This window comes from Phyllostomus discolor, chromosome 6 (genome assembly GCF_004126475.2).
Source record: "Phyllostomus discolor isolate MPI-MPIP mPhyDis1 chromosome 6, mPhyDis1.pri.v3, whole genome shotgun sequence".
Taxonomy (NCBI): domain Eukaryota; kingdom Metazoa; phylum Chordata; class Mammalia; order Chiroptera; family Phyllostomidae; genus Phyllostomus; species Phyllostomus discolor.
The window spans coordinates 167,686,185-167,713,650 of record NC_040908.2 but is presented as its reverse complement, the minus strand read 5'-3'; the positions used below and the strand labels follow the sequence as shown (position 1 = coordinate 167,713,650).

The following is a 27,466-nucleotide window of genomic DNA, read 5'->3' as shown; positions in this document are numbered from 1 at the left end:
CAGATGTTACTTAGCAGAGAGTAAGAGCCCTCAGGTACCGTTATTCACAAAAAGCCTTTGGAAACCAGTCCCGATCTACCAGGGAGATGCCGGCAGCTGGTTCAGGTGCCGGGGACATGGGGTTCCCAGTGTGGAAGGGACGCGTTCTGCTGGCCCAGCAGGGCAGTGGCCGGGGCTCCCTGAGGTTCAGAGCTCGTGAGCCTCACCACAAGCCCAGGCTCGCAGGTGTGCACTGCACAGCACCGAGGGGACCTCAATGCCATTTCTACCGAAACCCCGGCCTCCACTGACTGAGCGGCTCCACCCGAGGGAGCGCAAGCCGTGCGGGAGGACGGGAAGCGCAGCGCGCCCCAACACTCCCAGGGCCAAGGACGCTCGCCCCCAACAGGGAGGAAGGGCGGGGTGAGCGGATGCGGGGACCTGACTGCCCCGGGCCGTGGCGGAGTCAGTGAGACAACGCACGGCATCTTGGAGACGGTCCCCGCCCGCTCACATCTCCTCTGAGTAACCGCCCTGCACCGCTACCTCCCGCTGGAGTTCCCACCGAGCGCGTGGGTCCGCGCCTGCTCTCTGGTTTGCCTGAGGTGGGAACTCCTGCTCATCCTTTCGGGGGACAAGGGAAAGCAATGTTCTGCAAATCAAACTGAGCCTGACAGGACACGGATCCACGGTTAGGGCTCCCATGCTGACGACAGCATTCAGGAAAATGTCGAGTGACAGGCGGCCCTCGTGGAGAACACCAGGAAGACCATGGCACGCCTGGCACACCCCTTAGGCAGGCTACGAGGGAGACGCCAGCCTGCAGAGGGCCGTCGGTTCCTGGGCGCCCCCCACCCTGCTCTCTGTGGCCCTGTCCGGACCCCTGGCTGGGGGAGGGGCGGGGTGCGGAGCAGCCCCGGGAGACGCCGCCTGCCCCCACACTGTGCCCACTGGCTCCCTGGGGCCGCCCTCTCCCGGGCTGCGTCTCCCCGACTGGCCCCCTCCCTCGGCTCTCCCTGGGGAAAGGAGGAGGGCGGTGACCTTGTTCCTGTACCTCAGCTGCGTCACTATGCCCCCACGCGGGCTTTTCATGTTCAACTTGGTGACAGACGGCCCAACCCGAGTGCGAGCCACCCCCGCGGTCCCCCGTGAGACCCAGAGAGCCGGCTCACCTCGGGGAGGACGGGAACTCTGAGAAGGAGGCCCACCCGGTCTCTTTGGTCGGCATCGGCTCCTCCGCACTCCAGACGTCAGACCCCACGGAGTCCAAGGGAGTGCCGTGGGCGGTCTCCATGGGCACGTCGAAGTTGGCCGACCAGCTGGGCGCTGGAGAGGGAAGCAGTTTCGCCTTGAGAACACTCGGGCGGCATGACAGGAGGCACTGCTCCCACACAGATGCGCGGCGGTGCCCAGCCCCACACCCGCTGGGCAGCAGCGGAGGTGGCGCCCGCATGACACCCCCCTCTTGCGACGCTGCACGTGCCCTCTGACCCTCGGCACTGCCCGTTCCTGAGGCGTTCTTTCCAGTAGCAGTATGAGACAGAGACGCAAAGCTCCACGGGAAAGAACACGCTAGTGTTAACTCCTTAGTTTCGGCAAGTGCACCAAGGCCACACTCGCACCGGAAGGAAGATGGGCGAGGGAAGCCACTCCCTGCAAAATCTGTAACTTTTCTGTAAATCTAACATTACTCCAAAATAAAATGTTTATTTAAAAAACTGTTGGCTACTCAACTGCAGTAAGAAATGCAGGCCCCCCCCCCCCCCCCATCACGGGTTTCTTCCGTTCACTGATGGGACAGACCCCTTGGGGACACGCCCTCCTGTGCTCAGGACCCTTCCAGACTGTCCTGTTCACCTTTCCACGTGGCTGTCATTTGTATCCTTTAAAACGTCCTTTGCAATAAGGTGGCAACAGTAACTGAAGTGCCTTCTGAGTTCCGTGAGCTGCCTCAGAGACACTGGAACCCGAAGACGCCACAGGAACCCCCCACGGGCAGCTCGTTGGTTGGGAGCACTGGAGGCCCCGCCTTCCGACAGGCATCTGAAGCGTGGGCAAGCCCTCCTCACCCCTCACCCTGTGAGACCCAGCCCCAGCCCCAGCCGGACAGGACCCAAACGGAACTGCAGGGCCCGGCTGGCAGCGGGGACCTGGTCCGTGCATGAGGGCCCACACGGCTGGAGTCAGAGGTGAAGCCGGGAGCACGGGCGAGTTTTCCCTCTTTTCCTTCCAAGTGCCATGCACACAGGGTGATTTCAGAGGCTGACTGGGATCGGCACGGGGCATGGGATGCCTGTCCCGATGCCTCTCACCATGCCACCTGCCTGCCAGGTTTGGGTCTGTCCTGCACGTCTCTAGCTGTTTGGAAGATTATTCTAGAGGCAAAGGACTGAGCAGTACCTGCATACAACAGGAACGTTCTGGTGTTGAAGAAACACCTCACTTGCCTGTGGGCAAGTTAGCTACCTTCCCCAAGCCTGGGTTTCCTCGCTCTTTCTTCCTTTTTTTAAAGTATATTTCATTGATTAGGCTATTCCAGTTGTCCCACTTTTCCCCCTTCACCCCACTACCCGCCCCCCACAGTTCATGTCCATGGACTGTACATGCAAGTTCTTTGGCCTCTGTGTTTCCTACACTGTTCTTACCCTCCCCGTCTATTTTGTACCTGCCACCTGTGCTGCTTATTCCCTGTACGTTCCCCCCTTCTCCGCTGACGATCTCCACTTCTAGCATTTTAGATTTTTGTTCATAGTTGTGAGTTTGTCATTTTACTGTTCGTATCTTCTTTTTCTCAGATAAGTCCCTTTAACATTTCATATAATAAGGGCTTGGTGATGATGAACTCCTTTAAATTGATCTCATCTGAGAAGCACTTTATCTGCCCTCCCATTCTAAATGACAGCTTTGCTGGATAGAGTCATCTTGGATGTAGGTCCTTGCCTTTCATGACTTGGAATACTCCTTTCCAGCCCCTTCTTGCCTGCATAGTTTCTTTTGAGAAATCAGCTGACAGTCTGATGGGAACTCCTTTGTAGGTAACTGTCTCCTTTTCTCTTGCTGCTTTTAACACTCTCTATCTTTAAGCGTTGGCATTTTAATCATGACGTGTTTCGGTGCGGCCCTCTCTGGGTCCGACTTCTCTGGGACTCCCTGAGCTTCGTGGACTTGTGTCTATCTCCTCCACCAGATCGGAGAAGTTTACTTTCATTACGTTTTCAAATAAGCTTTCAATTTCTTGCTCTTCCTGTTCTTCTGGCACCCCTATAATTTGGATGTTGGTATGCTTAAAAATGTCCCGGAGATTACTAAGCTTGTCCTCATTTTTTTCTGAATTCTCGTTTCTTCTCTCTGTCCCAGCTGAATGTTTGCTTCCTCCTTTTGTTCCCAGTCAGTGATCTGACACCCAGCTTCCTCCTCGCCGCTGGCCCCCTGACACTTTTATTTCACTTGGAACAACAGCCTTCGCGTCTTCCTTTATTATTCTGGACCGTACTCTGTCAGTTCTCTGAGCATCCTGATCACCAGTGTTTTGAGCTCTGTGTCTGATAGGGCTGGTTATCTCTGTTTCAGTTAGTTCTTCTTCTGGGGTTTTGGTATTTCGTTCGGGCCGTATTTGTCCCTCAATTTGGCAGCCTCCCTGTGTTTCTGTGTATCAGGTAGGGCTGCTTTTGCTCCCTGCACTGGTGCACCTGTTACGTTGTAAGGTGTGCAGCCCGCTTCGCTTCACAGTGGCACTGTATGTGGGGGAGGGGTCGGAGAGGGAACGATGCTGCTTACCCGGCCCTCGCCCTGTTTCCCGTCACTTCCCCACTTCCCATAAGTGACTGGCGCCCTTTTAGCTGCTGCCCTGGTGCCGATCCCAGAATGGGTGGATCTGCGTATGCTCTGGGACCCTACGGGCCCTTTAAACACTCTCCAGAGAGACTGGCAGCTTCTGCTGCTGCCCCAGTCCCCAGTGGTTTTTACGGCCAGAGGTTATATGACTTTTACTTTCCCAAGGCCAGAACCCTGGGCTGTGCGGTCTGGCCTGGGGCTGGGATCGCTCCCTCCCCAGTTGTCCCTCCTGGTTTTTCACCCGCTGCATGTGCATGTGGACTGCCTGTTCCGCTGGCCGCTGCTGCGTGGCCACACCACACTGCGTCCTCCCCTCCCCTCCTCCCTGTCTGGATGAGTTCTTTGCAAAGCCTTGGTGGTCGGATCTCCATGCAGTTTGGCTTTCTGCCAGTTGTGTTTTTTGTTTTTAGCCTGACTGTTTTTCTTGTGGTTCTGCAAAGAGGCAACGTGAGCCTGCCTGTGCCTCCACCTGGGCTGCAGGTCCCCTCGTCTGCTCGGCTCGGACAAGGCCCCCCCACTCACTGCGGCTCTGCTGGAGACGCACCAAGCCTGCCTGTCACAGGTGCTGAACCAGGGTGTGTCCCACACGCCCTGCCCCTCGGCCTCTGTGAGCGTGGCAGGGCGACACCAAGAGCAGGAAGAAATGATACTGGAAAATCTCACCTGAAACTCTGAGACGGGAACAGTATTTTAATTAAAAATGTTTTTTTTAACCCTCACCTGAGGATATACTTTTAAGGATTTAGAGAGAAGAAAGGGGAGAGAGGGAGGAGGAGGAAGGGGGGGGAGAGGGAGTGCGCGTGCGCTCGTGCACGTTTAAACACCAACCAGCTGCCCCTCAAACACGCAACCTTCTGGCGCTCGGGACGACGTGCCACCCAGCCGAGCCACCCGGCCAGGGCAAGAGGCTGGCAGCATTCCTCACTGACCAGCTGGCAGGACAGAGGCACTCAGCGAGACCAGCTTTAGCATTCCGAGATTCACAGAAACACTCTCGAAAACCCACCGACACCGCTTCAGCTTTCAGGTGTGACCTCTGGCTCCGGGAGGCCCCGACTCGCCGACTCAGGAGACTTCCCTGCCGGTCCGCAGTCGGGGCCCCTCCCTGCCGCGCCGGCCGCGGGGACTGCAGCCCGCCCGCCCTGCAGCCGGACGCACACGAGGGTGCCCGCCGCCGCACCGGGGAGCGGCGCCGCCAGCAGGGGTGTGACTTGCCCCAGCCCTCAGGCCCAAACCACAGGCGTCTCAACGCCTCCTTCAGAAGTCACCTCAGCCCCTGCAGCCCGGTTCGCCTCTTTCTAAAACCCGTTTCCGACACAGAGCAAGGAACACGAAGAGTAAGGGGACTCACGCTCACTGAGGTCCACCTCCATCTTGTCCTCCGTGTGGGCGCCACCGGAGTCGAACAGGTCTTGTTTGGCTCCGTCCTCATCTTCCGAGTCTGTGCTCTCCTCGCTGTCGGTGCTCCCTGAGCTGGGAAAGAAGGGACCAGAACTGCTGATGCCGAATCACCAGCCAACAGCCGAACCCAGAATGTTCTGGTCCTCCGACAACAGAGAAACCACGCTGCGCCGTGACGGGGCACGTCTGACTGTCGTTTCATCAAGACTCGGCTCTTTCTGTACTGCCTGATCCCCTGCCTGAAGACGCAAACCACACCCGAAAGCTGCCTCCCACAGGGGAGCAGCGGCACCCTGTGGTGGTGCCACCCAGCCTTTCCCTGCCGACCAAGGGCGCTGGGCCCCTGCCCGTGGGACTCGGCCACCCACACCCACTCTTTCCTGGAGTTTCTCCTCCTCTCTGGGGCGTTTAGGAACTGGGTTACTGTCTTTCTTCTCACAATAGTTCTGAGAGTTCTCTGTTGCTTCTCCTACAAGTTTCTTTTTAATCAGCTACACAGTCTGCAAATGTTTTCTCCCAGTGTATGCTCTGTCCTTCCACCCTCTTAGGTGTCCTTTCCGCAGTATTTAATTTGACCAGCTCAAACTCACCAGGAGTTCCCTACCATGTACAGTGTTTTCGGTGTTGTATCTTAGAAGAAATCTTTGCGTCACCCAAGGTCACAAAGGTTTCTGGTGTGAGTTTCGCAGTTGTACATGCAGGTCAAAGGCCCATTTTGAGTCCGGGTGTGTATGTGGGGAGAGGCACGGGCCAAGCTGACTTTCCCACAGGCCGGTGTGCCACCGGGCCCCGTGCCGTCTGGCCCGAGTCTACCCTTTCTCCACGGAGCTGCCTTGACACCTGCACCGAACATCAGCTGTCTACATGCCTGCGTGTGGGTCCCCTTCCGTCCCTCACCCTAGTCCCGGTCTCACTTGTCTCACTGTCTGAATTCCTGGAAGGCAGGTTGTGCGGGCCCTCCGACTGTCCCGTGTGAATGCCGTTCTGACTATTCTAGGTCTTCTGCATTTCCACGTGAATTTAAAATCAATCGCCAGTCGGCACCGGAACACTTGTTATGACTTTGTTTGGAGAGAACTGGGTTCTTAACACCCTGAGTCTTCCGATCATAAACGTTTATCATTAATCAGGTCTTGGTTTCTGTCAGCTACTTGGTACTTTCCAGTGTGCCAGTCTAACACATACTTTGCCCGATTTATCGGCACATGTTCAGCGCTCTGGCCGTACTGTGACCAGCATCACACAGTTACGTCTACCATGGAGGTCTGCCGCAGTGTGCTGACACACAGTGTCCTGATCGTGTGCTGTGCAGCCCTGCTCAGCCACTTAGTCATCCTGGACGTCGTTTAGTGGGTTCCAGTAAACTTCCTACACGGACAGTCACGCTTTCTGTGAGTAAAGACAGTTTCACTTCTTCCTTTCCGACCTAGATGCCTTCTGCTTCTCCGTCCCGACTTCCTGCACTGGCCAGAACAGCCAGCACAGCACTGAGAGCGGCGGGGACAGCGGACACCCACCTCCTGCTCTGATCTTAAGGGGGCAGCATTTGGTCCTTCAGCACGAGGAACAGCAACTGCAGGCTTACTGGAGAGGACTTCATCAGGCTGAAGAAATTCCCTTCTACCTCCAGTCTGCTGAGAATCCTTAGGGATGAATGCTGGATTCAGCCACGTGCTGACTGACTGGTTCTCCAACGCTAAGCCACACCCACTACACGCTCCTGGGAGAGACACTGCTTGGCCTGACACGTTAACCTGCTGAAAGTTTAGATGCTTTCATATCGACGTTTGTGAAAACAACCGGTCAGTTGTGATACAACGTAATGTCAGCTTTTGGTATAAGGCTGCATGATGCGGCAACCTCACAGAATAAGACGGGTACGATCCCTTTTCTGTTTTTCTGGAAGCTTCTGTACAGAACAGACTGGTATAACATCGTCCTGAAACGTTTGGTAGAATTCACCAGAAAAGTCTTTAATAGACTTAGGACTATTTAGGTTATCTTTTTGGCTTAAGCATTGGTAGTTTGTATCTTTCAAAGACTACCTTAACTGTCAGCGTTACTGCCATGGAGCTGTTCACAGTATTTCCCTATTGTCCTTTCGGTGTCATCCCTGACATTAGTAACCTGTATCTTCTCTTTCTTCTTGATCACTGTCCAGAAGCCTGACGTTACAATTAATCTAGTTAGAGAACAACTCTGATTACAATAGTTTCCTTGCCGCTTTTTTCTGTTTTGCATTTTGTTAAATTTAAGGTGAAAACTGACATGGTCACTGATTTGAGATGCTTCTTCTTTTAAAAAGCAAGCAGGCCTAAAATTGATCCTTTTAAGTACTGTTAGCCGCGTCCTCCAAGTTCTGACACGCTGTGTTTTTATTTTCTTTCTGTTCAAAATACTGTGTAATTTCCCCTTTGATCTCTTCCTTACCTCCTGTGTTACTTGGTTTCCACACATTCGGACATTTTCTAGAGATCTTCCTGCTACTTATTAATATTTCTAAGTTAATTCCAGTGGGGTCAGAGAACACACTCTGTACGGCTGGAAACACCCTGGAATTGACTGAGGCTCGCTGTACGGCCCCCACGCAGTCTCTGAACAAACCCCGGCATGCCTGACAGGAAGGTGCACCCCGGCGCCGAGGGGCGGAGAGCCCCGCCGCGTCCGGCAGGTCCGGCTGGCCGGGGGCCGTGTGGGTGTTCTGCGTCTTCCCTGACTCCTGCCTACTGTTCTGTCAATGACTGGGACAGGACTGTTCGAACATCTGATTATAGCTGTGGGTCTGTCCACGTCTCCCTGCAGTTCAACCAGCTTTTCTCCGTGCATTCTGAAGCTGTTATCAGGTGTGCCTGCTGTTGTTCTCTTAACCAGGGAGGTTCTGATAATGACCCTTCAGTTCACAAGCAGACCTTGTGCACAGAAGCAAATCTATTTAGGCTCTTGTGATACAATGACTTAAAAAAAAAAAGGCTGAATTGATTCTGATGGGCATCAACTGACATGAGTCTGTCTCTCCAAGTTAGATTAACTTTTACAAACAACTTTCCTTGGGGAAACTCGAGCTCGTGTAAGAAACACTGTACGACTTGGCTGCTGCTACGACCGCTGAGGGAACAGTTATCGGGAGCACCCCACAGCCACAGCCACAGGTGCCACCGCCCGCTCAGGGAGGCTGCGCCTCGACGACGCCCCAGGGACCGCAGACGGGCTCCTGCAGCAGTCCCGCCGCGCCGCAGAAAGGAGTGCGCGCCGGCCCCCCACCGTTAACCGGGGTGTTTCTGACCAGGACCGAGTCCTGGGTCCCCGGGGCAGACACGCAGGTGTGCAGAGGCCGCAGGGGTCTCCCCTGACGGTCTCTGCGTTCTGCACCGGGCGCCACCGCCCCGGGACGGCCTCTCCGTTACCTGGACCGTCTTTGGGACTCCGGCGTGAAGGCGATGTGCTTCTCCTCCCAGATGTCCTCCTCGTCAGAGCCGCCGTCGTCGAACTGCTGGATCCGCTCCTTGCAGCAGGCTTCGAACAGGGCGATGTTTCCCTGCGTGGAGAGCACCGGTGCACCTGAAGACTACAGTTCTCTCCAAAAGGTAACGATGTGAATTACATTCTTCCATTTCAAGAACAGCGCCAACCCCGTACGCCAAAATAGAACGTAAGCACCTAACGTCAGCTTCTGTGCAAGCAACAACAAAGTGCTCCCCCACCGAGACTGGATTTGGAACCAGCACCCGAGGGCCGGAGCTGCCCTCGGAAGCCCGTGCCTCTGGACAGAGCGCCCGCCCACACGGACGCGGGCGCAGACCTGTCAGCGCAGGAAGAGCGACCTGTGCCCTCTGCTTTCCCAGTGCGGACGAGCGGCGACGGGCAGCCCCGGGCCCGCACCGTCCACCGTGCGCCTCGGCCGGCAAACCGGAGGGCTCTCCAACTGCGCGCACAGAGATCGGGACCGTGCCCGTGTGAGCGAGCGACGCTCAGCACCCCTCGCCAGAGGCTGACCGGCCCTGACGGCCCAAGTGTCTCTTCCGTGGACACACAGCAGACGTGCAGGCAGCCCTGCACGCCAGGAGCCCTCTAGATGTGCAGACTGCAACCACAAGCGACCCTGGTTTTATCAGACCCTGGGATCTGTCCCACCCGAAGCCACAGGCCTGGCGGGCCACGGGAGCGGGGGAAGACGCCCCGATCCCAGGCACCGCCTGCAGGCCCAGAGGCCCAGTGCACAGAGCGTCCACGCGCAGCTGGCAGACCCGGCCCCCACGTGCCCTTGCCATGCGTGTGGCAGAAAACATGCGTACTTACACTTTCATTTGTATTGAGAGTAAAGTTGATGTCTGATACCCGATCAAAGGAAACACTGTAAACAAGATAAAGGTGTAGAAATAGTTAATTATCTAGACTTACAGAAACAGTAGTCATGAAATTCTCCAAATGTAAAATATTTGTCGTTAAAAATCTAAGTTTTTAAAAAAAACCCTGCTTGCATTAAACGACCCCACTCCCTTCGGTGTCGAGTCTCATAGAACGGGAAGGCTGACACGGGCGCCCACTGGCCACAGCAGACCCCCCCCCCCAACGCTGCCCTGCAGGAAAGGAGCTAACTAACGCCCAGGGAGACGGCCCGGCTCCTTGACCAGGGAGATGACTTGCAAGAAGAAACAAGTCAAAACTTGGAAAAGCACAAAGAAGCCGCTGACACCGAGTTTCCTCCAGGTACAGCCACACTCAGACCAAAATGCACAGACACCCGAGATCTCCTGCCCACTGGGACCCACTGGGAAGAAGCCAGGGAGTGGAGAACCCACAGCCCGTCATGCTGACCGTGGGGCAGGTGGGCTGTCTCACCGCCTGCAGGCGACCTGTTCTAATGGACCTTACTCCAAGACCCCGCACACACGGCGGCGAGACTGGGGGCTCCTAGGCGGGCAGCATTTACCGCCTGGGAGTAGAGACAGGCACGTGCTATAATGCCAGGTGGGGAGCCTGCGGGTCCCCGAGTGTGCACCCCGGGGCCCAGACACACACGCTCCCTTTGGCGTTCCCCGGGCTGTGTGGCTCGGGGTGTCCTCATGGCCCGGTGTGCGGTGGTGACAGTGCACCCGAGGTCTGCTAGCTTCTCTCGTGCCTCGACCGCAGCTTGTGACAGACGACAGCCTCCACTGACTGGGGCTCCACAAGCCGCCGTGAGCAGCCGTCACAGCTATGGGGCTCCCGAGTGTCGTCAGGGGTCTCCTGTGAGAGCGGCACCCACAGCAAAACTGCGTTCTCCGGGAGCCGCGCCTCCCCTCGCGAACACCACACTGCTCGGGGCACGCGCTTCTGCGTCTGCGGCCGGCCACGCCTCTTCCAGCTGCCGGTTTTCCACAGCACCGGGAACCCCCATGTCTGCGCCCCTCGTACCCGGACCGCCTGGCTCTTGAGAACACCCCAACTCGGCCTTACGGTGCGTGCGTCACCCGGAGAAGAGGGCCCAGGTGGGTGGGGGTGTTCCTGCTCTAACGTGGGACCCCACCGGGCGCAGCGAGGGGCCTCACTGTCAGGCCTGGCCAGGGAACCGACACGGGGTTTACGCCCCAGACAGCGCTACCTAACACGAGTGACTAGAAAACAAGAAGAATGGCTGGAGTTCCCCCCACATCTGGTGGGAAGAACCGTCTGTGAGAGAGGCCAGGCGCACGGGCAGTCCCTCTCCGTGGGAGACACTCTAGTGCCCCCCTGGGCTTTGGGTGCCACGGGCCGGGCAGGCAGGAGCCAAAGGAACACCGGGGAGGCAGGCTCCTCCCGACCCGGGGGTGCGGACCTGACCCAAAGCTCCGGGGAAATCACAGTGTCTCTCGAAGAGCAGGACTATGCGGGACCATTACGGAAGCAGGAAGACATACTCACTTGCCAATGTCATCTTGATCTGCAAACTTCTCATCGTTGAAGCCAAACTGGTCAATAAAATTGGACGTCATTTGTTGCATCTGATAATCAGAAAAGGCCTGGCAACCCCAGGACCAGTGACAGTGACATAATGATTCTAATGACATTCTACAGACTATTTGCCCATTTGTGTTCCAGAAACCACCTTATCTAAACAGCCATAGGGCTTTAAAAGTTGGTGTGTTTTCTGAGAAAAAGTCGAATAATTTCAGACATAATTTACCCAAAAGAGGACATATTTGGAATTTGGTCCACAAGTCATTCTGACGCACATGCCATTGTGATAAATGTTAAGGGACCACTCTGTCCTCTACTGCAAATCATCTGCAGCGAGAGGACTGGGTTGTCTAATTCAAAGAGACGATCGAGTGACACGACAGTCTGAAATTATAAGGTATGTTGGTTACCTCTGGACACAACCAACTTTCTTTCTGGTTCAGATCCAACCGTGGTGACCGCCCCCCGCCCTCCCGGCACCCCGCCCGCCCCGCCCATCAGCACTGGAGCCTGAGAGAGACATGGCCGACAGTCAACCACCACAGCCCCGTGCACACGGTGTTCAGGGACGCTCCCTTTTCTTTTAAAAAGAAAGAGTCATGTCTCAGAGGCTAGGGAGCGTGCAGAAGTAACCTCTACCCTACCCACCTCCGAGCGGACAGACAGTTTGGGTGCTGACCCAGACCCACTCTGGGAAGTTCTGTTTCCCACACCGTTTCTAGAGACCCTCAGCTCGCCCGGCCCCTTAGCTGAGAAGCGGGGGGTGTGAAAGCGCACTCCTCAAGAAGGCTGGCACCCTGGTGCAAAGGAGCAAGCAGGCCCGGGGGGCAGGTGAGGCCAGGGGACGTGCTCTGTGCTATCAGCCGGCAGTAAGGACTTTATGAAGGTAAGCTAGTGCCACTCCTCAACCTGCCCAGCAACGAATACGGAGACTGTGGGTGCGGCCGCAGGGCAGAGTGCGGACAGAGGAGACCGCTCTCTCGTGCACTGCGGTCCCATGCCAGGGGCCTGGGTAGCAGCTGGGGGCTTAACTAGAGGCCTCCCTCTCCAGGCCCCAGGGTGGGAGGGAGGGGCAGCAGCCTAGTTAACCTGGCCCCTCCTCAGCTCTCCGCCCGAGCAGGGCCCCGCCCTTCCTTCTGATCCTCCTCCAGGTGGCAGGGAGTGATGGCATGAATAATCCAAGTTGTGGATAATTAAAAAATAAACCTTATATTTGGCTTTGGAAGGCATCTTTCCTTAGGTCTGAACAAAGCTTTACCTAGAACCTCGCCTTTCCCTAGCTCCAGACACCCGGCCCGCCTCTGCTCACGCCCACCCTCCGCGCTGTCTGCTCGCCCAGAGACGACACTACACAAGTGCAGGGGGCGTGGGGCCAGCCTCGCAGGGTACGGTCAGTGAGGCATTCCAAGGAGGGTTGTGGGAGTTTGGCTAAAACACAAGGAGAGACACAAGTTCTGGGAGGCTGGACTGAGTTTTGGACACATGGCTACACAACGTGGCACGCAGCATCCACACTCATTAAGTTGGAAAGAACCTGTGCTCTCTCACGAGGTAAACCACACTCGCGAACCACGAAGACGTGGTAATGAAGACGGACCGGCCCTCCTTCCACGTGGCAAGCAGTGCAGGCCCAGCTCTGAGCCCACCAGGCGTCTGGTCACTCTGGGAAAAGGCCCCTCCCAACTACTCTGATTTCTTCCCCTTCAGTGTGTTTCTGTACTTCTAAAGATCCCACATTTTGGGGGTGTAAAAGGGTCATTAACAAAAATGTTCTTTCTCGGGGGTGTCCAACCTGCTGGTGTCTCTGGGCCACACTGGAAGGAGAGTTGTCTTGGGCCGCACGTTAGATACACAAGCACGAATGAAAACTGACGGGCAAAATAAAAAGGCCCGTGCACAATTCTAGCGATGTCCGCCGCCAGAGAAGAGCAGAAACCCTCACGTAGTAACCCTAACTTTGCAGCGGTCCTTTAGATAATCTTTCAAAATCGTCGAGCAGGGCCAAGTGTGTGATCACTAATATAAAAAAATGTGCCTATCTAAGTAAAACAACTAAGTAAATCTATGATTGTGTGCTGGGCTGCATTCACAGCCGCCCTGGGCTGTGTGTGGCCCGTGGGCCTCGGGTCGGACACCCCGCTGTAAATGCTTCCCACATCACAGACGTGTGTGCGCACACACACATCCACGCACACGGCTGTCCCTCGGCACCCACGGGAGACCGGTCCGAGGGGCCCAGGTCCCTTACGTAACAGTGCAGAGTGTTCGCACATCGTCCTGGCCTTTAAACCACCTGCAGGCTACTCATGACACCTGGGGCGATGGAGACACTACAGAAATCGCTGTCATACTGTATTGCTGGGGGCATAAGGACAAGAAAGAAGAGCCTGAATGGGTCCAGTCCAAACGGGCTGCAGGCCCGGCTACGCAGTGCGTGTCCACAACAGGGCGTTTTCTCCGAGTGCCTCCCGTCAGGGCTGACCGCGTGGCTGACGCAGGACCCGTGAGACAGGGGCTGCCTGTACGGTGGGCATGTGCACAGACGTGTGTGCACGTATATTTGCATCTGTCTGTCTGTCTGTCCATGCGGAGATACAGCAATCGACAGACACAGTTAACCTCTGTGACAAAACAAATGGAACAAACTTAGCCCTCGTTAATGCTAAATCTGTTCCAGTTTCTAGGAAGATACACACTAGCAAAGAACCTCAGGTCTCAACCTTGGTTTTTACTAATAAAGCTACTGAGGCTCCCTAAATCCACTATATGTGTAGACTGTTATTATATTCTATTTAAAGCTACAGAAAAAAAAGTGCTTTACACTCAAAGAAATCCGAATCTGGAAAACACCATATGGCTGTGTAACTATCAAATCTTTCAATCGTTAAAAAACCGAACCACCACACCCCCCAGTGTGGCCGTGCTGGCCAGGGCCAGGCACGCGGGCCAGCCACTGAGAAGCGAGCCTGCTGCTTCATCAAGCAAATCTCTTTGGGGGTGCCGCCTGGGCAACAGGCGCCCCGCGCCACTGCTTTGGACCCCCCTGCTGCCCGTGCCCAGCCCATCCGGGATGGAGGGGGGGTGGCGGCCAGGGGAGGCCTCCTCACCCTCCACATCTCTGCCGGGCAGAGGCGTGAGAACAGAGAGTCGCACACTGTAGGTGAGGAAACCAAGAGACGGGAGGCAAAGCAGGCGGGCAGGGGCCCAAAAGCTGTGGGGCCCTCTCTGAGCCAGAGCAGCCCCCACGGGGACTTGCTCAGGAAACCTGGCTTAACGATGTGCTCTAAGCGCCCTGCACTTGACTGACACGAGACCAAGTTCAAATGTGAAGGACAACTTGAAGTTCTCATTCACATAAAAAGAGCTCCGGACTCAAGTCGCCTAGATTTGTGTTCTCAAATGAAAAAGAAAAAAAATGCTTTGGAGTCTATTTCTTATTTTCAAAATGATCTATGATTGGTTTTAAACATGCAAAAAAAAGTTACTGAAAGCCTATCAAGCAGAAAGAGCAGTTGCTTCTCCTACTCGTACAGGGTCACACAGTGGAGGACCCGCAGGAGCAGCCCGGGGGCGCTGTCTTGCTAAGGCGGCTTGTGACTGCGGTGGCTCTGAGTGCGCGCCAGCAGTCAGCCACCCCGGAAAAGTCAGAAAACCCCAGAACAGTTATGCCCCTGGACCCAGATTCCCTGAGAAGTGAGGAATCCATTTCCAGACACCTAAGCATAACTACTCCTTGATTCAATCAGCAGCCTGAAGTCCAAGTTTATTAGCTCATTCAGAAATAGATATCCAGGGCACTCTTTTTCATACGCTGTTTCACCAGGTACAAAATCACCTCGGTAGCCTGCAGCGTGCACCATCAAGCTGCACACCGCGGGGGAGGAGCGGTGCACGGCAGGGTGCTCGCACTGGGCAAAAAGGACAGCCCACCGCCCCACAGGCGCTCCTGGGGGGTAGGCCTGGGGTTCTGGTGCTTCCCGGGGCAGCGCCCCAGAACTCGAGTCAGGAAAGCACTGCCTGCAGGCGTGAGGGCTCACAGGGAGGGGCTGCTGCTGTCTACGGAAAGGCCCTGCCGCTCAGCTGCGCCCCCTGTAGGAAGGCTGCTCCCTGCCCCCGGGCTCGGGGGCTGGCTTCAAATTCAACTGGCAGCAGCGTCAAGAATCAAGAGAGAAGCCAGTCAAGCACGGAAATGTAACTTCAGACGTATCTTGAAAATGTGAGTGTTAAACTGCCTCATTATTAAAACCAAGTGATCCAAAGGAGTCTGCATTCCCAGACGCCAGGAGAAAGGGCTGGCACAGTCACCAGGCACTCCCGCCTGGCCCTGGGAAAAGAGGAGGCTTAAAGGTGGAGAGAAGAGAAGCCACGCAACACGCAGTGCTCGTCACTCCCAAGGGACTGACGTGCAGACGCCTGGCCCCAATGACAACTTCTCCACATGAAGAGCTGATAGCTTTTAAGCAGGGCTTCTATTTTTAGCCCCCAAACTTGATACTCAGCCGAGAGAGTGAAATCGTTTGTCCCCTTCCCAAGAACCACCAACAGATGGTGAATCAGTACAGGCAGTTGTATATGCCGTTCCCCCCCACAGAGACGACACGCTGCTGATGAACAGGTGAACTGGGGAGCAGGAGGAGGGCGTGGTGGCAAGGAACCGCTTCCCTGGAGCGAATTCAGCAGCCACGACGGTGGACACTGAAGACACAGAAACATGGAAGCCAGTGGTTCCGGGAGAGTGCGGGCATTAAAACGGTCTCATTCCTGCTGCTGTCCCCCTCGGTTACCCACCACAGGGACCCGTGCCCGTTGTGAGGGTCTGCCTGGCGGGCGTGTCTGAGGCTCTCGCCGAACCACTCGGTCCCGCCCAGCCTCCTAGAGACTTACCCACGGCGTCGCTGTGCTGGGCAGGAAGCGCATCCTGAAACACAACCGACACGAGCAAGCCTGGCTCTTGAGCACCCAGCGCCTCCTCCTTGAAGGCTCTCGCTAACTGGTAAGTAACCCCAGCCACATCCTAACACATAGTCTGTCTCCAAAACTGATACATCAATGGCAACTGGACTGAGCATTTAAAATAAAAACAAGAAGCAAAGCTTTAGGCATGACTCACTTGCTGCAAAGAAGAATCCTGTGAGAAACCCGTTTCTTTAAAGTCAATTTCATCATCACTGGATGAATGAATATGGCAGGTTGTAACCTATATGCATAAAAATGTAAAAGACTATTTAACAGACAAATTGTGGACATTTGCATCATCATTTTAACGGAAAAAATCACAACAGCAAGAACAAAACTAAGTAACAGTTAAGTCGTAAAACCCGCCCGATATTCAAGGGTGCACATCACTCAACCATGGGGTTTGGCTTCCTGCCCTCTGCCGCCCACTTGTGGTGATTTCCCGCACTGCTAGCATCACCAGAAAACAGGTGAGAGGAGTTCCTCTGTTCAAGTGATTTTGATGCTTATCTCCTATAAAATGTTTCCATGGGGAAGGCAGAAGCAATGGCTCAGACGAAATATAGGGAAAATTTATGCTCGCGAAACCTGAAAGCTAGAACTGCAGGTCCCAGGGATGACTAATGAGCCACTAAAAGGGCACGTGTAAATACAACCATTTCACTTTAAATTCCTGCACTTCCTGCCCGCCCTAAGAAAAGCACTGCCCGTAAGAACTAAATATGACTTGGGTGAACAGTCCCCGCTCATAACAAGACCCAAACTCTTCTGCCCCTTAAAATGTACCCCCTTCCCTTGGAACTTACAACCAATTCTTTAATTAAGCAAAAATGCAAACATGAACTGCTCACCAACTCATGGTGAGTGATTCTTTTTAATTCACAAATGTCATATAATATCAGGGGGAAATGTAGTAACAATTAGAAATGAAGACACAAAGATGATTAGCTACAGTGCTAACAGCAATAACCACTGTACGGTAACAGCAAGTAATAAACATGAATGGTCTGTACAGCACCCTAGAAACCAGCACAGAATTTCTGGGCACCACTCACACGGCTTCCCCTGAGCACTTCTCCCTGCCCTTTCTGTTCCAGTGTTTTGGGCAGAGACCTCTGTCATCAGGGGAGGACACACGTGGCCGTTACCTGCCACCCCCGAAGCCCAACAGCATGGAATTACAGACACTGGCCAGTCTGCTTTGCGAGGTTCCAAACACGGGCGCGAGCCCGAAGCAGACTCTACACAGGTCTGTGTGTGGATGGCTCGTGAAACTCGGAGTAAATCACAGCCCGAACAAAGTCACGCTCTCTGCCTGACCGTCTGTGGTGAAGATACTAAGCCCAGGGGAACAGCCTGGTGTTCCAAGTTCACTCCCTCTCCACCCCGCTAAGGTCCAGAGAACACACTCACACCCTCCTTTCCAATCTGGCCAGTGAAACCAGAGGTGGAATTCGTGACCAGTGAAGGAACCTGCTCACGCCCATCGCAGCTGCAGAGGGCTAACGAACAGCAGCGTGGGAGGGCAGGAGGTGCCCGGAGCACCCAGTGGAGTGCAGGAGGGAGGCGGCAGAATACCGCTTGGTCATGGCAGCTGGCACCTTCCGAGGCCACTGCTATCGAGAGTGGGTCAAGCGCTTCCACCGCAGTGGACTTAGAGGAGCTCTGGGCTACCTGCCTGGCGGGCCAGTGCAGAAGCACGTTAAGCTGGTGTGTGTGTTAGTGGTGCAACCCCACGGTGGGGCACAGAGTTAACGACAGCACCAAGGGCAAGCCAGGTGAACTCAGTAAGACGGAACAAAAGAGTTGGCTGGTCCTGGCATGTCTTGCTAAGTTTAGGCAGAATATAATGTATCCTTATTCATCTTTAGTTGGCTACAAAATAAAATGTTTAGCTCATTAATGAAACATCAGAAAGAAATTAGCTTCTGTTAAGCAACTATTTATGTGTGAGATTTCATTACCCCTTTACACATTCTCCTTAACTTGTATCCTCAAAGCAATTCTGGGAGAGATTTAAAATAGTTTTTTTCTCCAAAACAAAAACAAAAACCCTATTGTTTTAGAGTTGTTATTAATAACAAAATATGCCCTGGCTGGTGTGGCTCAGTGGATTGAGCACCAGCCTGCAAGCCAAAGGGTAGCTGGTTTGATTCCCAGTCAAGGCACATGCCTGGGTGGCAGGCCAGGTCCCCAGTGGGAGGCGTGCGAGAAGCAACCACACACTTCTACTGATGTTTCTCACCCTCTCTTTTTCCCTCCCTTCCACTCCCTAAAAATAAAATAAAATCCTAAAATAATAGTAATAACAAAATGCATATATGCCTTTGCTATACCTTTGCAATTACGCTATTGAAAAGCATGGGGATTCTGACGTAATACTCTGAGCTAAGACACCTTGCCCTCGGAGGGAACCCTGCTAACTGGAACCCCACTAGCCCGGCGTGCAGACGTGACCCAGACACCTGGGCACGCCCCGCCGAAGCACCTCCATTCAGTCGTTTCAGTACGTGCACCTTCCTCCTCCTCCTCCCCTCGGCTACAAATCTCAGCCATCCTGCGTGTTTCCGTCCCACACGCACCGATCTACCCTGCGGTCAAAGCACAGCCTAGAACCCCACTCTGGCCAGCGTGGCCGTCGGGTGGAGCACCGTCCCAGAACCGGAAGGGCCACAGCACACGCCTGGGTTGTGTGTTCGGTTCAAGGTCAGGGCATGTACAAGAGGCAACTGATGGATGTCTGTCACTCTCTCTCTCCCTTCTCTCTTAAATCAACAAACATATCCTAAGGTGAGAATTCAAACAAACAAAACAAAACGCCTAATTTCTTCACAATAAACTCCCACAACAAAAGCATAGGGAACAGACATATCAGTCCGCTGTGAGTGCACTTTGGCGTGATGGGGTCGGGGACTGAAGCACTCCAGCCCTCTCAGAGGGACAATGACAGTGCTGCCTCGGAAGTGACAGGAGCGTGGCGCTGGCGTGACCTGCCCCATGTAACCCATCAAGTCCTCGGGCCCGCGGCTGTCGGGACAGACTGGTACGTGTTTGGTGTGCGTGTGAACACACCCTTGCTGGGGCTGGAGAGGTACGAACCGGCCAGGGCGACAGGAGAGCACACTGACTCAAGCATGTGGTGCCAGAGCCACAGGCCGACTCCAGCGCTGCGAGCACACCTGACACGGTCCCCGAGCAGGGCCAGGGCGCCCTAGAGCCCAGATCAAGGCAGTGCGTCTAGTCTGATCTGTGCGTGCTGGGGGGGGGGAAGGCTGGGGGCGGCAAGCAGCTGCCGGTCTCGGTGGCGGAGCGCCTGAGAGCGTTGAGGAGGGAGCCCTCTCCCCTGGATCTCGCGCTGCGCTGCCCGCGTGCGCACTCTCTAGGCGATGCTTCTGCGAGGGCGAGACCTGCTGAACCTTCCGGGCAGAAGAACGAGGAGCCTGGAGGCTGCAGGGACGCTCCACGGTGGCCTGGGACTGAGGCGTGAGCGACTTCTCAAACCCGAACACCCGCATCCCTACAAGTCCCATCAGAAGGACGCACTGGACCGCTTCTGCTCCACTAGCCCGCTGCTCCCCGCTCGTGCTCGTGGGATCCGAGTGCGGGGACGGATGCAACAGGCAAAGCAGAGCTGAGCCTCGCGTGGGGTGGAGCCCACTGGGGGTGTTCCTTCAGCACAGGCTGAAGGGCCACGCCTGGAGGTCTGACCCGAAAGGCGTGTGCACGCCGGCCTGCACGGCGTGCGTGTGGACATTCGTAACCACACTTATGCAGTCGAACACTGGACTGCTGAGAGCATCACTGGAAGTAGCTCAGTGTTATCTGAACTGTGATGCAGTCAATCAAAGAATAATTTTAAACGAAGTCTCCCAAACAAAACAACACACAGTATTCCTAAATATTCCCTTATAAATAGAAATAAGACAAAAATCCCCTTCAAGGGGACCCCCGTGCCTGCAAGAAACCAACACAGGGTGTCTAAAATTAAATGGTTCCATCTAACTGGATGAGGGAACAACTTCATCCTGCAGCAAAGCCCCGCGTACCCAGAGCTGGAACCAGCTGTACCTGGGGGTGGGGTGGGGTCGTGGACGCGGTGGGTCCCACACCCACTGAAAGCCACTGGCCCCTTCCCGACGGCTCCGGGCTGTCGGGATGCCCGCACTCCCCTGTGGGCTGCGGCACGCTCGGCACCGGGGGCCGCCGGACCTCCTTCAGCCACGGCCCTTTAGTACAGCCGCCTCGGAGCTTCCCAGTGCCTCCAGCCCCCAACACCTGCTCACTCTGCCACACCCCCGCCGCCGCAGCCAGACACTGCTCTGCCTGGGGCCCGGGAAAGGTCACCCAAGTTCCCTCTTCGATAACCTCAGCTGTGACTCGGGACGACCCAGGGACCGCTCTGCAGCTGCCTCGGCCTTTCGTGTCTGTCCTGTTTTGCACAGGCAGGGCTGCCGGCTCCCGACGCCCAGGTGGGACTGCTCACTAGGAATGCGAGACTGCGGCGGCCCAGCTGCACGCGCGGAGTCAAATGCCCGCCAGCTTCCACTCGGGGTCAGGGCCGCCACGCCCATCGCTGGCTGCCACGAGCTGATGAAAGGACACGTTTGCCACACCTTCAAACACAAAGGCAATACTCACCTTGAAACTAAATGTGTTTAAAACAAAAAAAGAGAATGCATTCCAAAGTCCAATATAATTAAAAAAAAACAAAACAAAACATTATCAATGCCATTATTCCCTGGCTAGAAGCACCAATCTGTTAAGGCTTTAAAGCCGGGTTTCCAAAGGCATCTGCAAAATTTCCGCCACTGGGAGTGATGTAAAGCGAGGGTCAATTCAACTCAGTGACTCTGGAAAGTATCCAAAGGAACATTTGAATTCCCGACCACCCGGGGTTCTCCGAGGCAGAAGGGGCTCAGGGGGCGGAGCTCTAAGGGAACGGACACCACGTCAGCGGGGAGCCGGCCTCGGTGGCCGCTCTGTGCCCCTGCGCCACCCCAGGCAGGAACTAGGAGCCGACGAGCAGATCAGCACAAACACTGCGAACACCGCCCTGTCTTCCTGGCCGAGAAACAAACACACCCGTGACCCACAACCACTGGGGCAAATGGCGGAGCCGTCACGTCCTTCTGAACAGACGGGTAAAGGCTCAGCACCCTGAAACCACAGAAGCGGAACCTTGTAAGACCTACTAGATCTACCGTGTTCCTCTTGTTCGTCTCTCCTAAGGAGCTTGTGCAGAAGGTCTCCCATCGCTCCCTGACGTCGTCTGGAAGATCTTGAGGAGGAAAGGAGGAGAAAATATCATCACCACAGTGACCCACCTGGACACAGGAAGCCACCAGGCAACACGGGAGGGCCCACCCACGCAGTCTGTGAAGGCGAGTTCAGAGGAACCTGGAGCGCTCCCAGCAACCAGAAGCCCCCCCCCCAGCGCCCCAAAAGTTACACTCGATGCCAAGAGCCCCGAGCGGCTGTGACTCTAACAAGTTTTTAAAAATCTTTTGGTTAAAATCTTCAACTGGAAAACGTGCTCCCAACAAAGTCTTCTGAGAAAGCAGGGAAAGGCTGTCTTGCTCTGCGGCATTCACAAGACACCGCGAACGCCGCCCCTGCGCCTGTCCCGAGACACCCTGCCTGACGTCCGGCCCAAGAACGGTCAACCCACGGAACCCAGCGTGGCTCTCCCAACTGCTCAAGGACAATGTTTCCCAAAGGCCTGTAGCACAGGCCCAGCCACGGACACAGCTGCAACAGTGAAGTTCCATGTTCTGGAGAACTTTCCAAGGAAAGGGCACAGATACTTTCCCGAGGAAATGAAACCAGAGCTGCACTCCTGGAGGCCTTCCTGGCCAAGGCCGTCACCCGACAACGCTGCTACAAACACGCACCCGCACGCACCCACACACACCGGCACACACCGGCCGGCACGCAGCTGCCCCGCAGAGGCTGGCCTAGGAACAACCGCGCGCACGGCCCTGCCTCCCTGGGAGGGACGTATGAGGAACTGACGACCTGGCTGACGGGTGGGCAAGCCCCAGCTCTCCTTCCCGGGGCGACAGCCATGCTTTGAATGGACATGCAGTAGATAACAACCTCTTGAACACGTAACAACATTCTTAAAACATAAACAGATTTTCATCAAGGTGACTCTTAATGAACTCTGAACTGCAAAGGTAAAGATTTTCACATTGAGCCCTGGCTGGTGTGGACTGGTGGACTGAGTGGTGGCCTGTGAACTGAAAGGTGGCTGGTTCGATTCCTAGTCAGGGAACAAGCCTGGGCTGTGGGCTGGGTCCCTGGCTGGGGGCATGTGAGAGGCAATCGATGCTTCTCTCTCCCCCTCCCTTCCCCTCTTTCTATAAACACACAAACAAACAAACTTAACCAAAAAAAAGAGGAAGATTTTTCCCATGGAGAGTAAGTCCCAGGACGGGATTCTGCCGGCACACGGAGCCTTTGTCTGGTTAGAAAGGCGCCAGTCCGTGGCCCGGGTGCCAGTGCACACGTTCTTCCGAGCGGCCTCGACCTGAGTGAACCTCAACGCTAGTCCTTGAAGGGTCTCCCAGGAGCCGATCCCCCTGGTTTAGTCAAGGAGACAGGAAAAAGTGCTGAGCAGGGCCTTCACATCCCAGGTAAAGGAACCCTGTCCACAGGCTGCAGCGGGGCCTTCGGAGGGGAGGGCGAGGCAGAAGGGCTCCAGCCGCAGGGGCTCCAGGCCGGCCTGCGAGCCCTTGCGAGCCCTTCGAGCTCAAGGGCAGGTGCCCGGGCAGCGCCCCCAGAGAGCACAGGTGGGTGGCGACTGCAGCACGCTGAACTGGGCCAAGCCTGCCGGTGCGCGCTAGCAGGACAGCAAAGAACTCCACTGTCCGAAACACTCGCAAGACCCTCTTTCGAACCTCCAGGTAATTACTGTAGACACCCCACAGACAGCTGTTACAGATGATACATTTCCACTTTGTCCTTAAACCCGTTCTCTGACGCTAAGAAAACGTAGCGAAAAGCCTGGAACCGCTCACCTTTGAGGAGCTGCTGCACCAGCGCGCTGCTGGGGCCCTTGTCGGCGCTGTGCACGATGCAGTTGGCGATCCGCGTCAGGTGCCCCATGTAGCCGTGCCGCCTGCCTCCCTCGGCCCTGACGGGGCAGAGGACACGCGCTCAGGTTCCGGACCGGGCAGAGAGAGGGGACGGCGTGCCAGCCGGAGTGGCTTTCAGTGATCGTTCTAAAACCCGGGGCAACGGACTGCAGAGCAGGGCGCCAGACCACCACCAGGCTGGGGGGGTGGGGGGGTGGGGGTGGCGGAAACTGCCGACTCAGAGGCTGCTCTGAGCCTCACTGGATGGGACAGGGTTCAGTCGAGGACACCAGCCAGCCGACCCTTCATCCTCAACGGCATCGTGTCTCGAAAGAACGGAAACCACACATTCACCGATGCCCAGGGTCTCGTAGGGAACTGAGGTAAGAAGTCTGGTTCACTTTTTTAAAGGACATCAAATTCCAATCATACCAATGAATTAACAGAGAGAAGCATCTATCAAGAGCATTTCTCAAGTTAAAACTTCAGCTGATTTGAGGATTTGGCCAAGAGAGGCGGTCAGCTTGTGTCTGGCCCATAACACCTGGAGCCCGGGCAGCCCCCCACCCCCGTCCCTGTCCCCGCTTAGGGTCTGATTTCCCAACTATGTCCATCTTTCCATCTGGACAAGCACCTACTACCGGCAGCACCACCAGGAAAAAATAAGTCTGTGTAACAGCTACTTACTCACATCAACTGAGACTTCAAATAACCTTGACTGGCAGCACCGCCCGTGCGCCGAGAACGGGGGCAGGCGGGACTGCGTGCCGGCCAGATGGCCAGCGAGGGGGGCTGGGCTGGCTTTCCAGCCCCTCCTCCAGCCCCACCCCGTCCTCAGGAGAAACGCTCCTCAAAGAGGACCCGCGGGTCTCAAAGGCAGCACAGAGGTGGGGAGTGCTCTCAACCCCTAGATTCCCCTCAAGGGGTAGAAAGACAGAGGGGTCGAAAAATAAACTATTGGAAAAATACCTGTCACAATAAACTACTCCGGCACCCTGAGAGAGGCTCTCAGAACCACCACGAGGCGCACGCCGTGTAACCACCTCACCGCACTCTGTCTGGGGCCACGGCCGGCACTCCTTCAGACAAGAAAAGCAAACGATTCCCACCAGAAAACAACGTACTTACTGTTTCTTCTCGTTCATGTCCCAGGCATCAAGTATTCGTTCTATTAACTGACATTTTTGAAAAAGCTGAATAAAAAGGAATATTCCAGTTAACATTCATATAAATGTTGAATTGTCAAAATTCCGAAGTGAGACAACACTCTAATTAAAAAGAAGAGCAGTATGCACGACCCAGCGAGCTGAGCAGGGCTGTGGGCTGCCGGCCGAGCAAACCGTGGTGCGCGGCACTCTCCCCGGGACTCTCACAACTCGGCAGGGGCTCAGGGCCTGGCCCACGCCCGCAGCCGCACACCTGCTGGGAACCAGCATTTCAGGACCACTACCAGTGAGCTGCTGGCCCCACGCAAGCCGGGTTTTACTGGCCATGGAAACTGGCCGCAGAAATACAGAGCCTGACCAAAATTAAAATGGAGTACAGAAAGTTGTGCCTGGCAAAAACGTAACTCAGAATTCACAGCGACACTTCTCCTTTATAATGGGAGCGATTTTCATTCGCTGCACACTCGTGTGGAACAATGCTGTAACGGGGGGCGGCAGAAGAGAGACATCAAGCAAGCTTACATGTTTCAACAACAAGTTGTCGCCAGTGGCATCCTGCTCAGTAATTGTGCTGTTTTCCGTGTTCTCAAAGGGACTCGAGAGAATCAGTGCAATGCAGATTTCCACTTGCGTGTGTAAGAAGTTATTCCATGTGTATTTGAAGAACATGTCCTAGGAAAAAGAAACACAATGCTTCCTTTTATTCAGTTGCCTCAATGTTTAAGCCACTACTTTAAAACATTTACTAAACAGTGATGTAATAAAGTAAAAGTGACGCGTTGGTAGTCCAACAGGACTAATTAGAGGAAACCCAAGTTTATGTGGAAGGTCAGAAACGCCACTTCATAGAGCACAGAACAGAATACCTATCTCCTTGACATGACGGCGTTTTCATGAAATTGAGTAGAAACCAACAATAAACAGGTGAAGAAGAGGTAACAGTTTATCAAAGAAAAAGGGAGTAACCTTTTACGTTTTCAAAGCAACTAAGTGTAGTAAGTAACTTTCAAAACATGTCCGGAGAACCTCATTCTGATTCAACAACTGCACCGCAGGCGCTCCGTGCGGGGCACGGAGGAGACAGACAGGCCGGGGCCCTGCCTCCAGGTGCTCACACCTGCACAAAGGGCAGCCACGTGGGCATTCAGAACGCACAGAGCTGTCAGCGAAAGGAGCAACAAGGGACTTCCAGGTCCCCCGAAAAGGTAACGTACCACAAAAAGGAAAGAATCTCTGAAAGCATAGAACCCGTAGTTGAAGTATGTATTTGGGATACTGCTGAGTCCAGGTGCTAACCTCAAATGAAAAAGTAATGACTGATGATCTATTTAAGAGTTTCATCAAATCTGTCATCACTCAGAATCAGGTGTAAAGATGCACCATAGTCCTGCCCTCACTCGTAAGACTGACGCACTAGCATTGATGACTCGGGGGACCCTCAGAGATAGGGCGGAAAGGCACATCCCACGTTTCACACACCAGTCAGAGGGCGGGCAGGGAGGGTGTCCCCCAGAGGCCAGCAACCGTGCTGCTGAAGGAGTCAGGATCCTGGCATGTGTCACCCTTCTCCAAGATGCCCCAGCTCTCAGGACTTACCTAGACACGCCCTCGAACCCAGAGCTGAGATTTACAAAGTCTGTCAGTGCGCCAGGAAGCACGATGGTGCGGCTGAGAAGCATGCACGGGTTTGAGGTGGGATGTGAATTCGAATCCCGGCCCCACCGCGTATGGCCATGGAGCGCATCTCTTTTCTGGGCGTGATCTAAAAAAGTTTCTCTCCAGTGCCTGTCCTGTAGTGAGCAAACGCCCAGCCCTCCTGTGACACGGCCCCACGTGGACAAGTGAGAAACCTGCTACGTGTTAGCCCCGGGGACATGTGGGCCGCGGGGGCCGCGCAGACGAAGCCAGCAGGGCATGGAGCTGGGCCTGCAGACCCTGAGCACGGGCTCTGAGGCGGGAGGAGGGCGGGGCTCCGAGAGGCCCAGCTCCTTCCTGGGCTCCTCCTTTCCCTTCCACTGCCCAGCAGACTAGCAGCTGTTTGGAGAACTCGGACTCAAACCGGAAGACCACAAGGTGTCTCAGACACGCCAGAGAGGTATCTCGGTGGAAGGAAGACGAGCACTTGTCCCTGCGCTGATCACGAGCAGCAGCGCAGGCGGGCGGACACTCACTGCTGAGCAGCGGTCACCCACTGCTCAGACGACCCCCGGGGAGAGTGGCTGTGTGCACTCTGCCACCTGTGGAGACACCTTCCTGAGGGGAGAGGCCGGGTCTCCACCCTCTCTGTAGTTCCCTAACACAGCTCTTTACGCGCAGCGATGACGAACACCCATGGGCAAATACAGAGCAAAGACGCAGGGTAAAAGGCCACTCGCTCTCGGACCCAGAAAAGGCACTGACACCACCATCCATCGGGGGGCTGGGCCTTGACTTACACAGCCGTGAGAGGTCAAGGGCAAACGGAAATGCCTTTCCGGGGGACCTTACCAATATGACCCCAATGCTGTTCAGCTCCATGAGGTCCCCGTTAATACTGCTGGTGTTCGTCTGAAGCAGGCTGGATATCAACCGAATCACGTTCAACCGGGTGTTCCCGACGGGGGGGTCCAGCACACCCCACGTCGTCTTCATCACACTTTTCTGAGGAAGAAAACGCTTCTGATTAAAAAGCTGCGCCACGCAACCCACCAAGGGAGACGAGCGGGGAGCAGGTGTGTGTGCCGAGATGGGCACCAGGCAGACCCGGCCTGCAGAAGGGTCCGGCCGGAATTCCCCACTTGAAGGAAAATCGGTGTCTTCACGATACAATGAAACAACCAGGAGCAACAACAAGCAAGTCGTTTCCCTGGAGTATGATTCCGCAGGCACACAGCGCCCGGCCTCAAACCCCGAACTGCCCGGGAAGGAGGCAGGAGGCCACAGGAGCCCGCCGTGCAGCGCCTCGCTCCCGACGGGGGCGGACGTCAGGAGGAGGTGCCGGCGGCTCTGAACAGTCCTCGGTCTCGGCCAAACCTGCGGTAAAAATGCCAACTCAGGCGCCGCCGCGGGACCCCAACCAGGAAACAAGACACCCTCCGACCTGCTCCTGTCCAGAAAAGGGAGTTTCCGCCGCCGGAACCCACAGAGGGCAGGCGCAGG

General features: G+C 55.4%; 1 protein-coding gene across 17 annotated transcripts in view; it reads right to left on the bottom strand.

The window, feature by feature from the left end:
* PPP6R3 (protein phosphatase 6 regulatory subunit 3) overlaps positions 1-27,466 on the bottom strand; it is a 116,297-nt gene that overhangs the window by 10,295 nt on the left and 78,536 nt on the right. For 3 of the 17 annotated variants that reach the window (XM_036029794.1, XM_028515344.2, XM_036029796.1), the window contains 11 exons: positions 26,816-26,968; positions 24,851-25,000; positions 24,291-24,355; positions 23,106-23,221; positions 21,279-21,364; positions 16,241-16,327; positions 11,095-11,192; positions 9,511-9,565; positions 8,619-8,749; positions 5,165-5,286; positions 1,152-1,305 (listed from right to left, as the gene is read on the bottom strand). In XM_036029794.1, coding sequence (XP_035885687.1) covers positions 1,152-1,305; positions 5,165-5,286; positions 8,619-8,749; positions 9,511-9,565; positions 11,095-11,192; positions 16,241-16,327; positions 21,279-21,364; positions 23,106-23,221; positions 24,291-24,355; positions 24,851-25,000; positions 26,816-26,968 — 1,217 coding nt within the window. The remainder of the gene's footprint in view (positions 1-1,151; positions 1,306-5,164; positions 5,287-8,618; positions 8,750-9,510; positions 9,566-11,094; positions 11,193-16,240; positions 16,328-21,278; positions 21,365-23,105; positions 23,222-24,290; positions 24,356-24,850; positions 25,001-26,815; positions 26,969-27,466) is intronic. The other 14 variants (XM_036029797.1, XM_036029798.1, XM_036029799.1 and 11 more) reach the window with 9 other exon arrangements.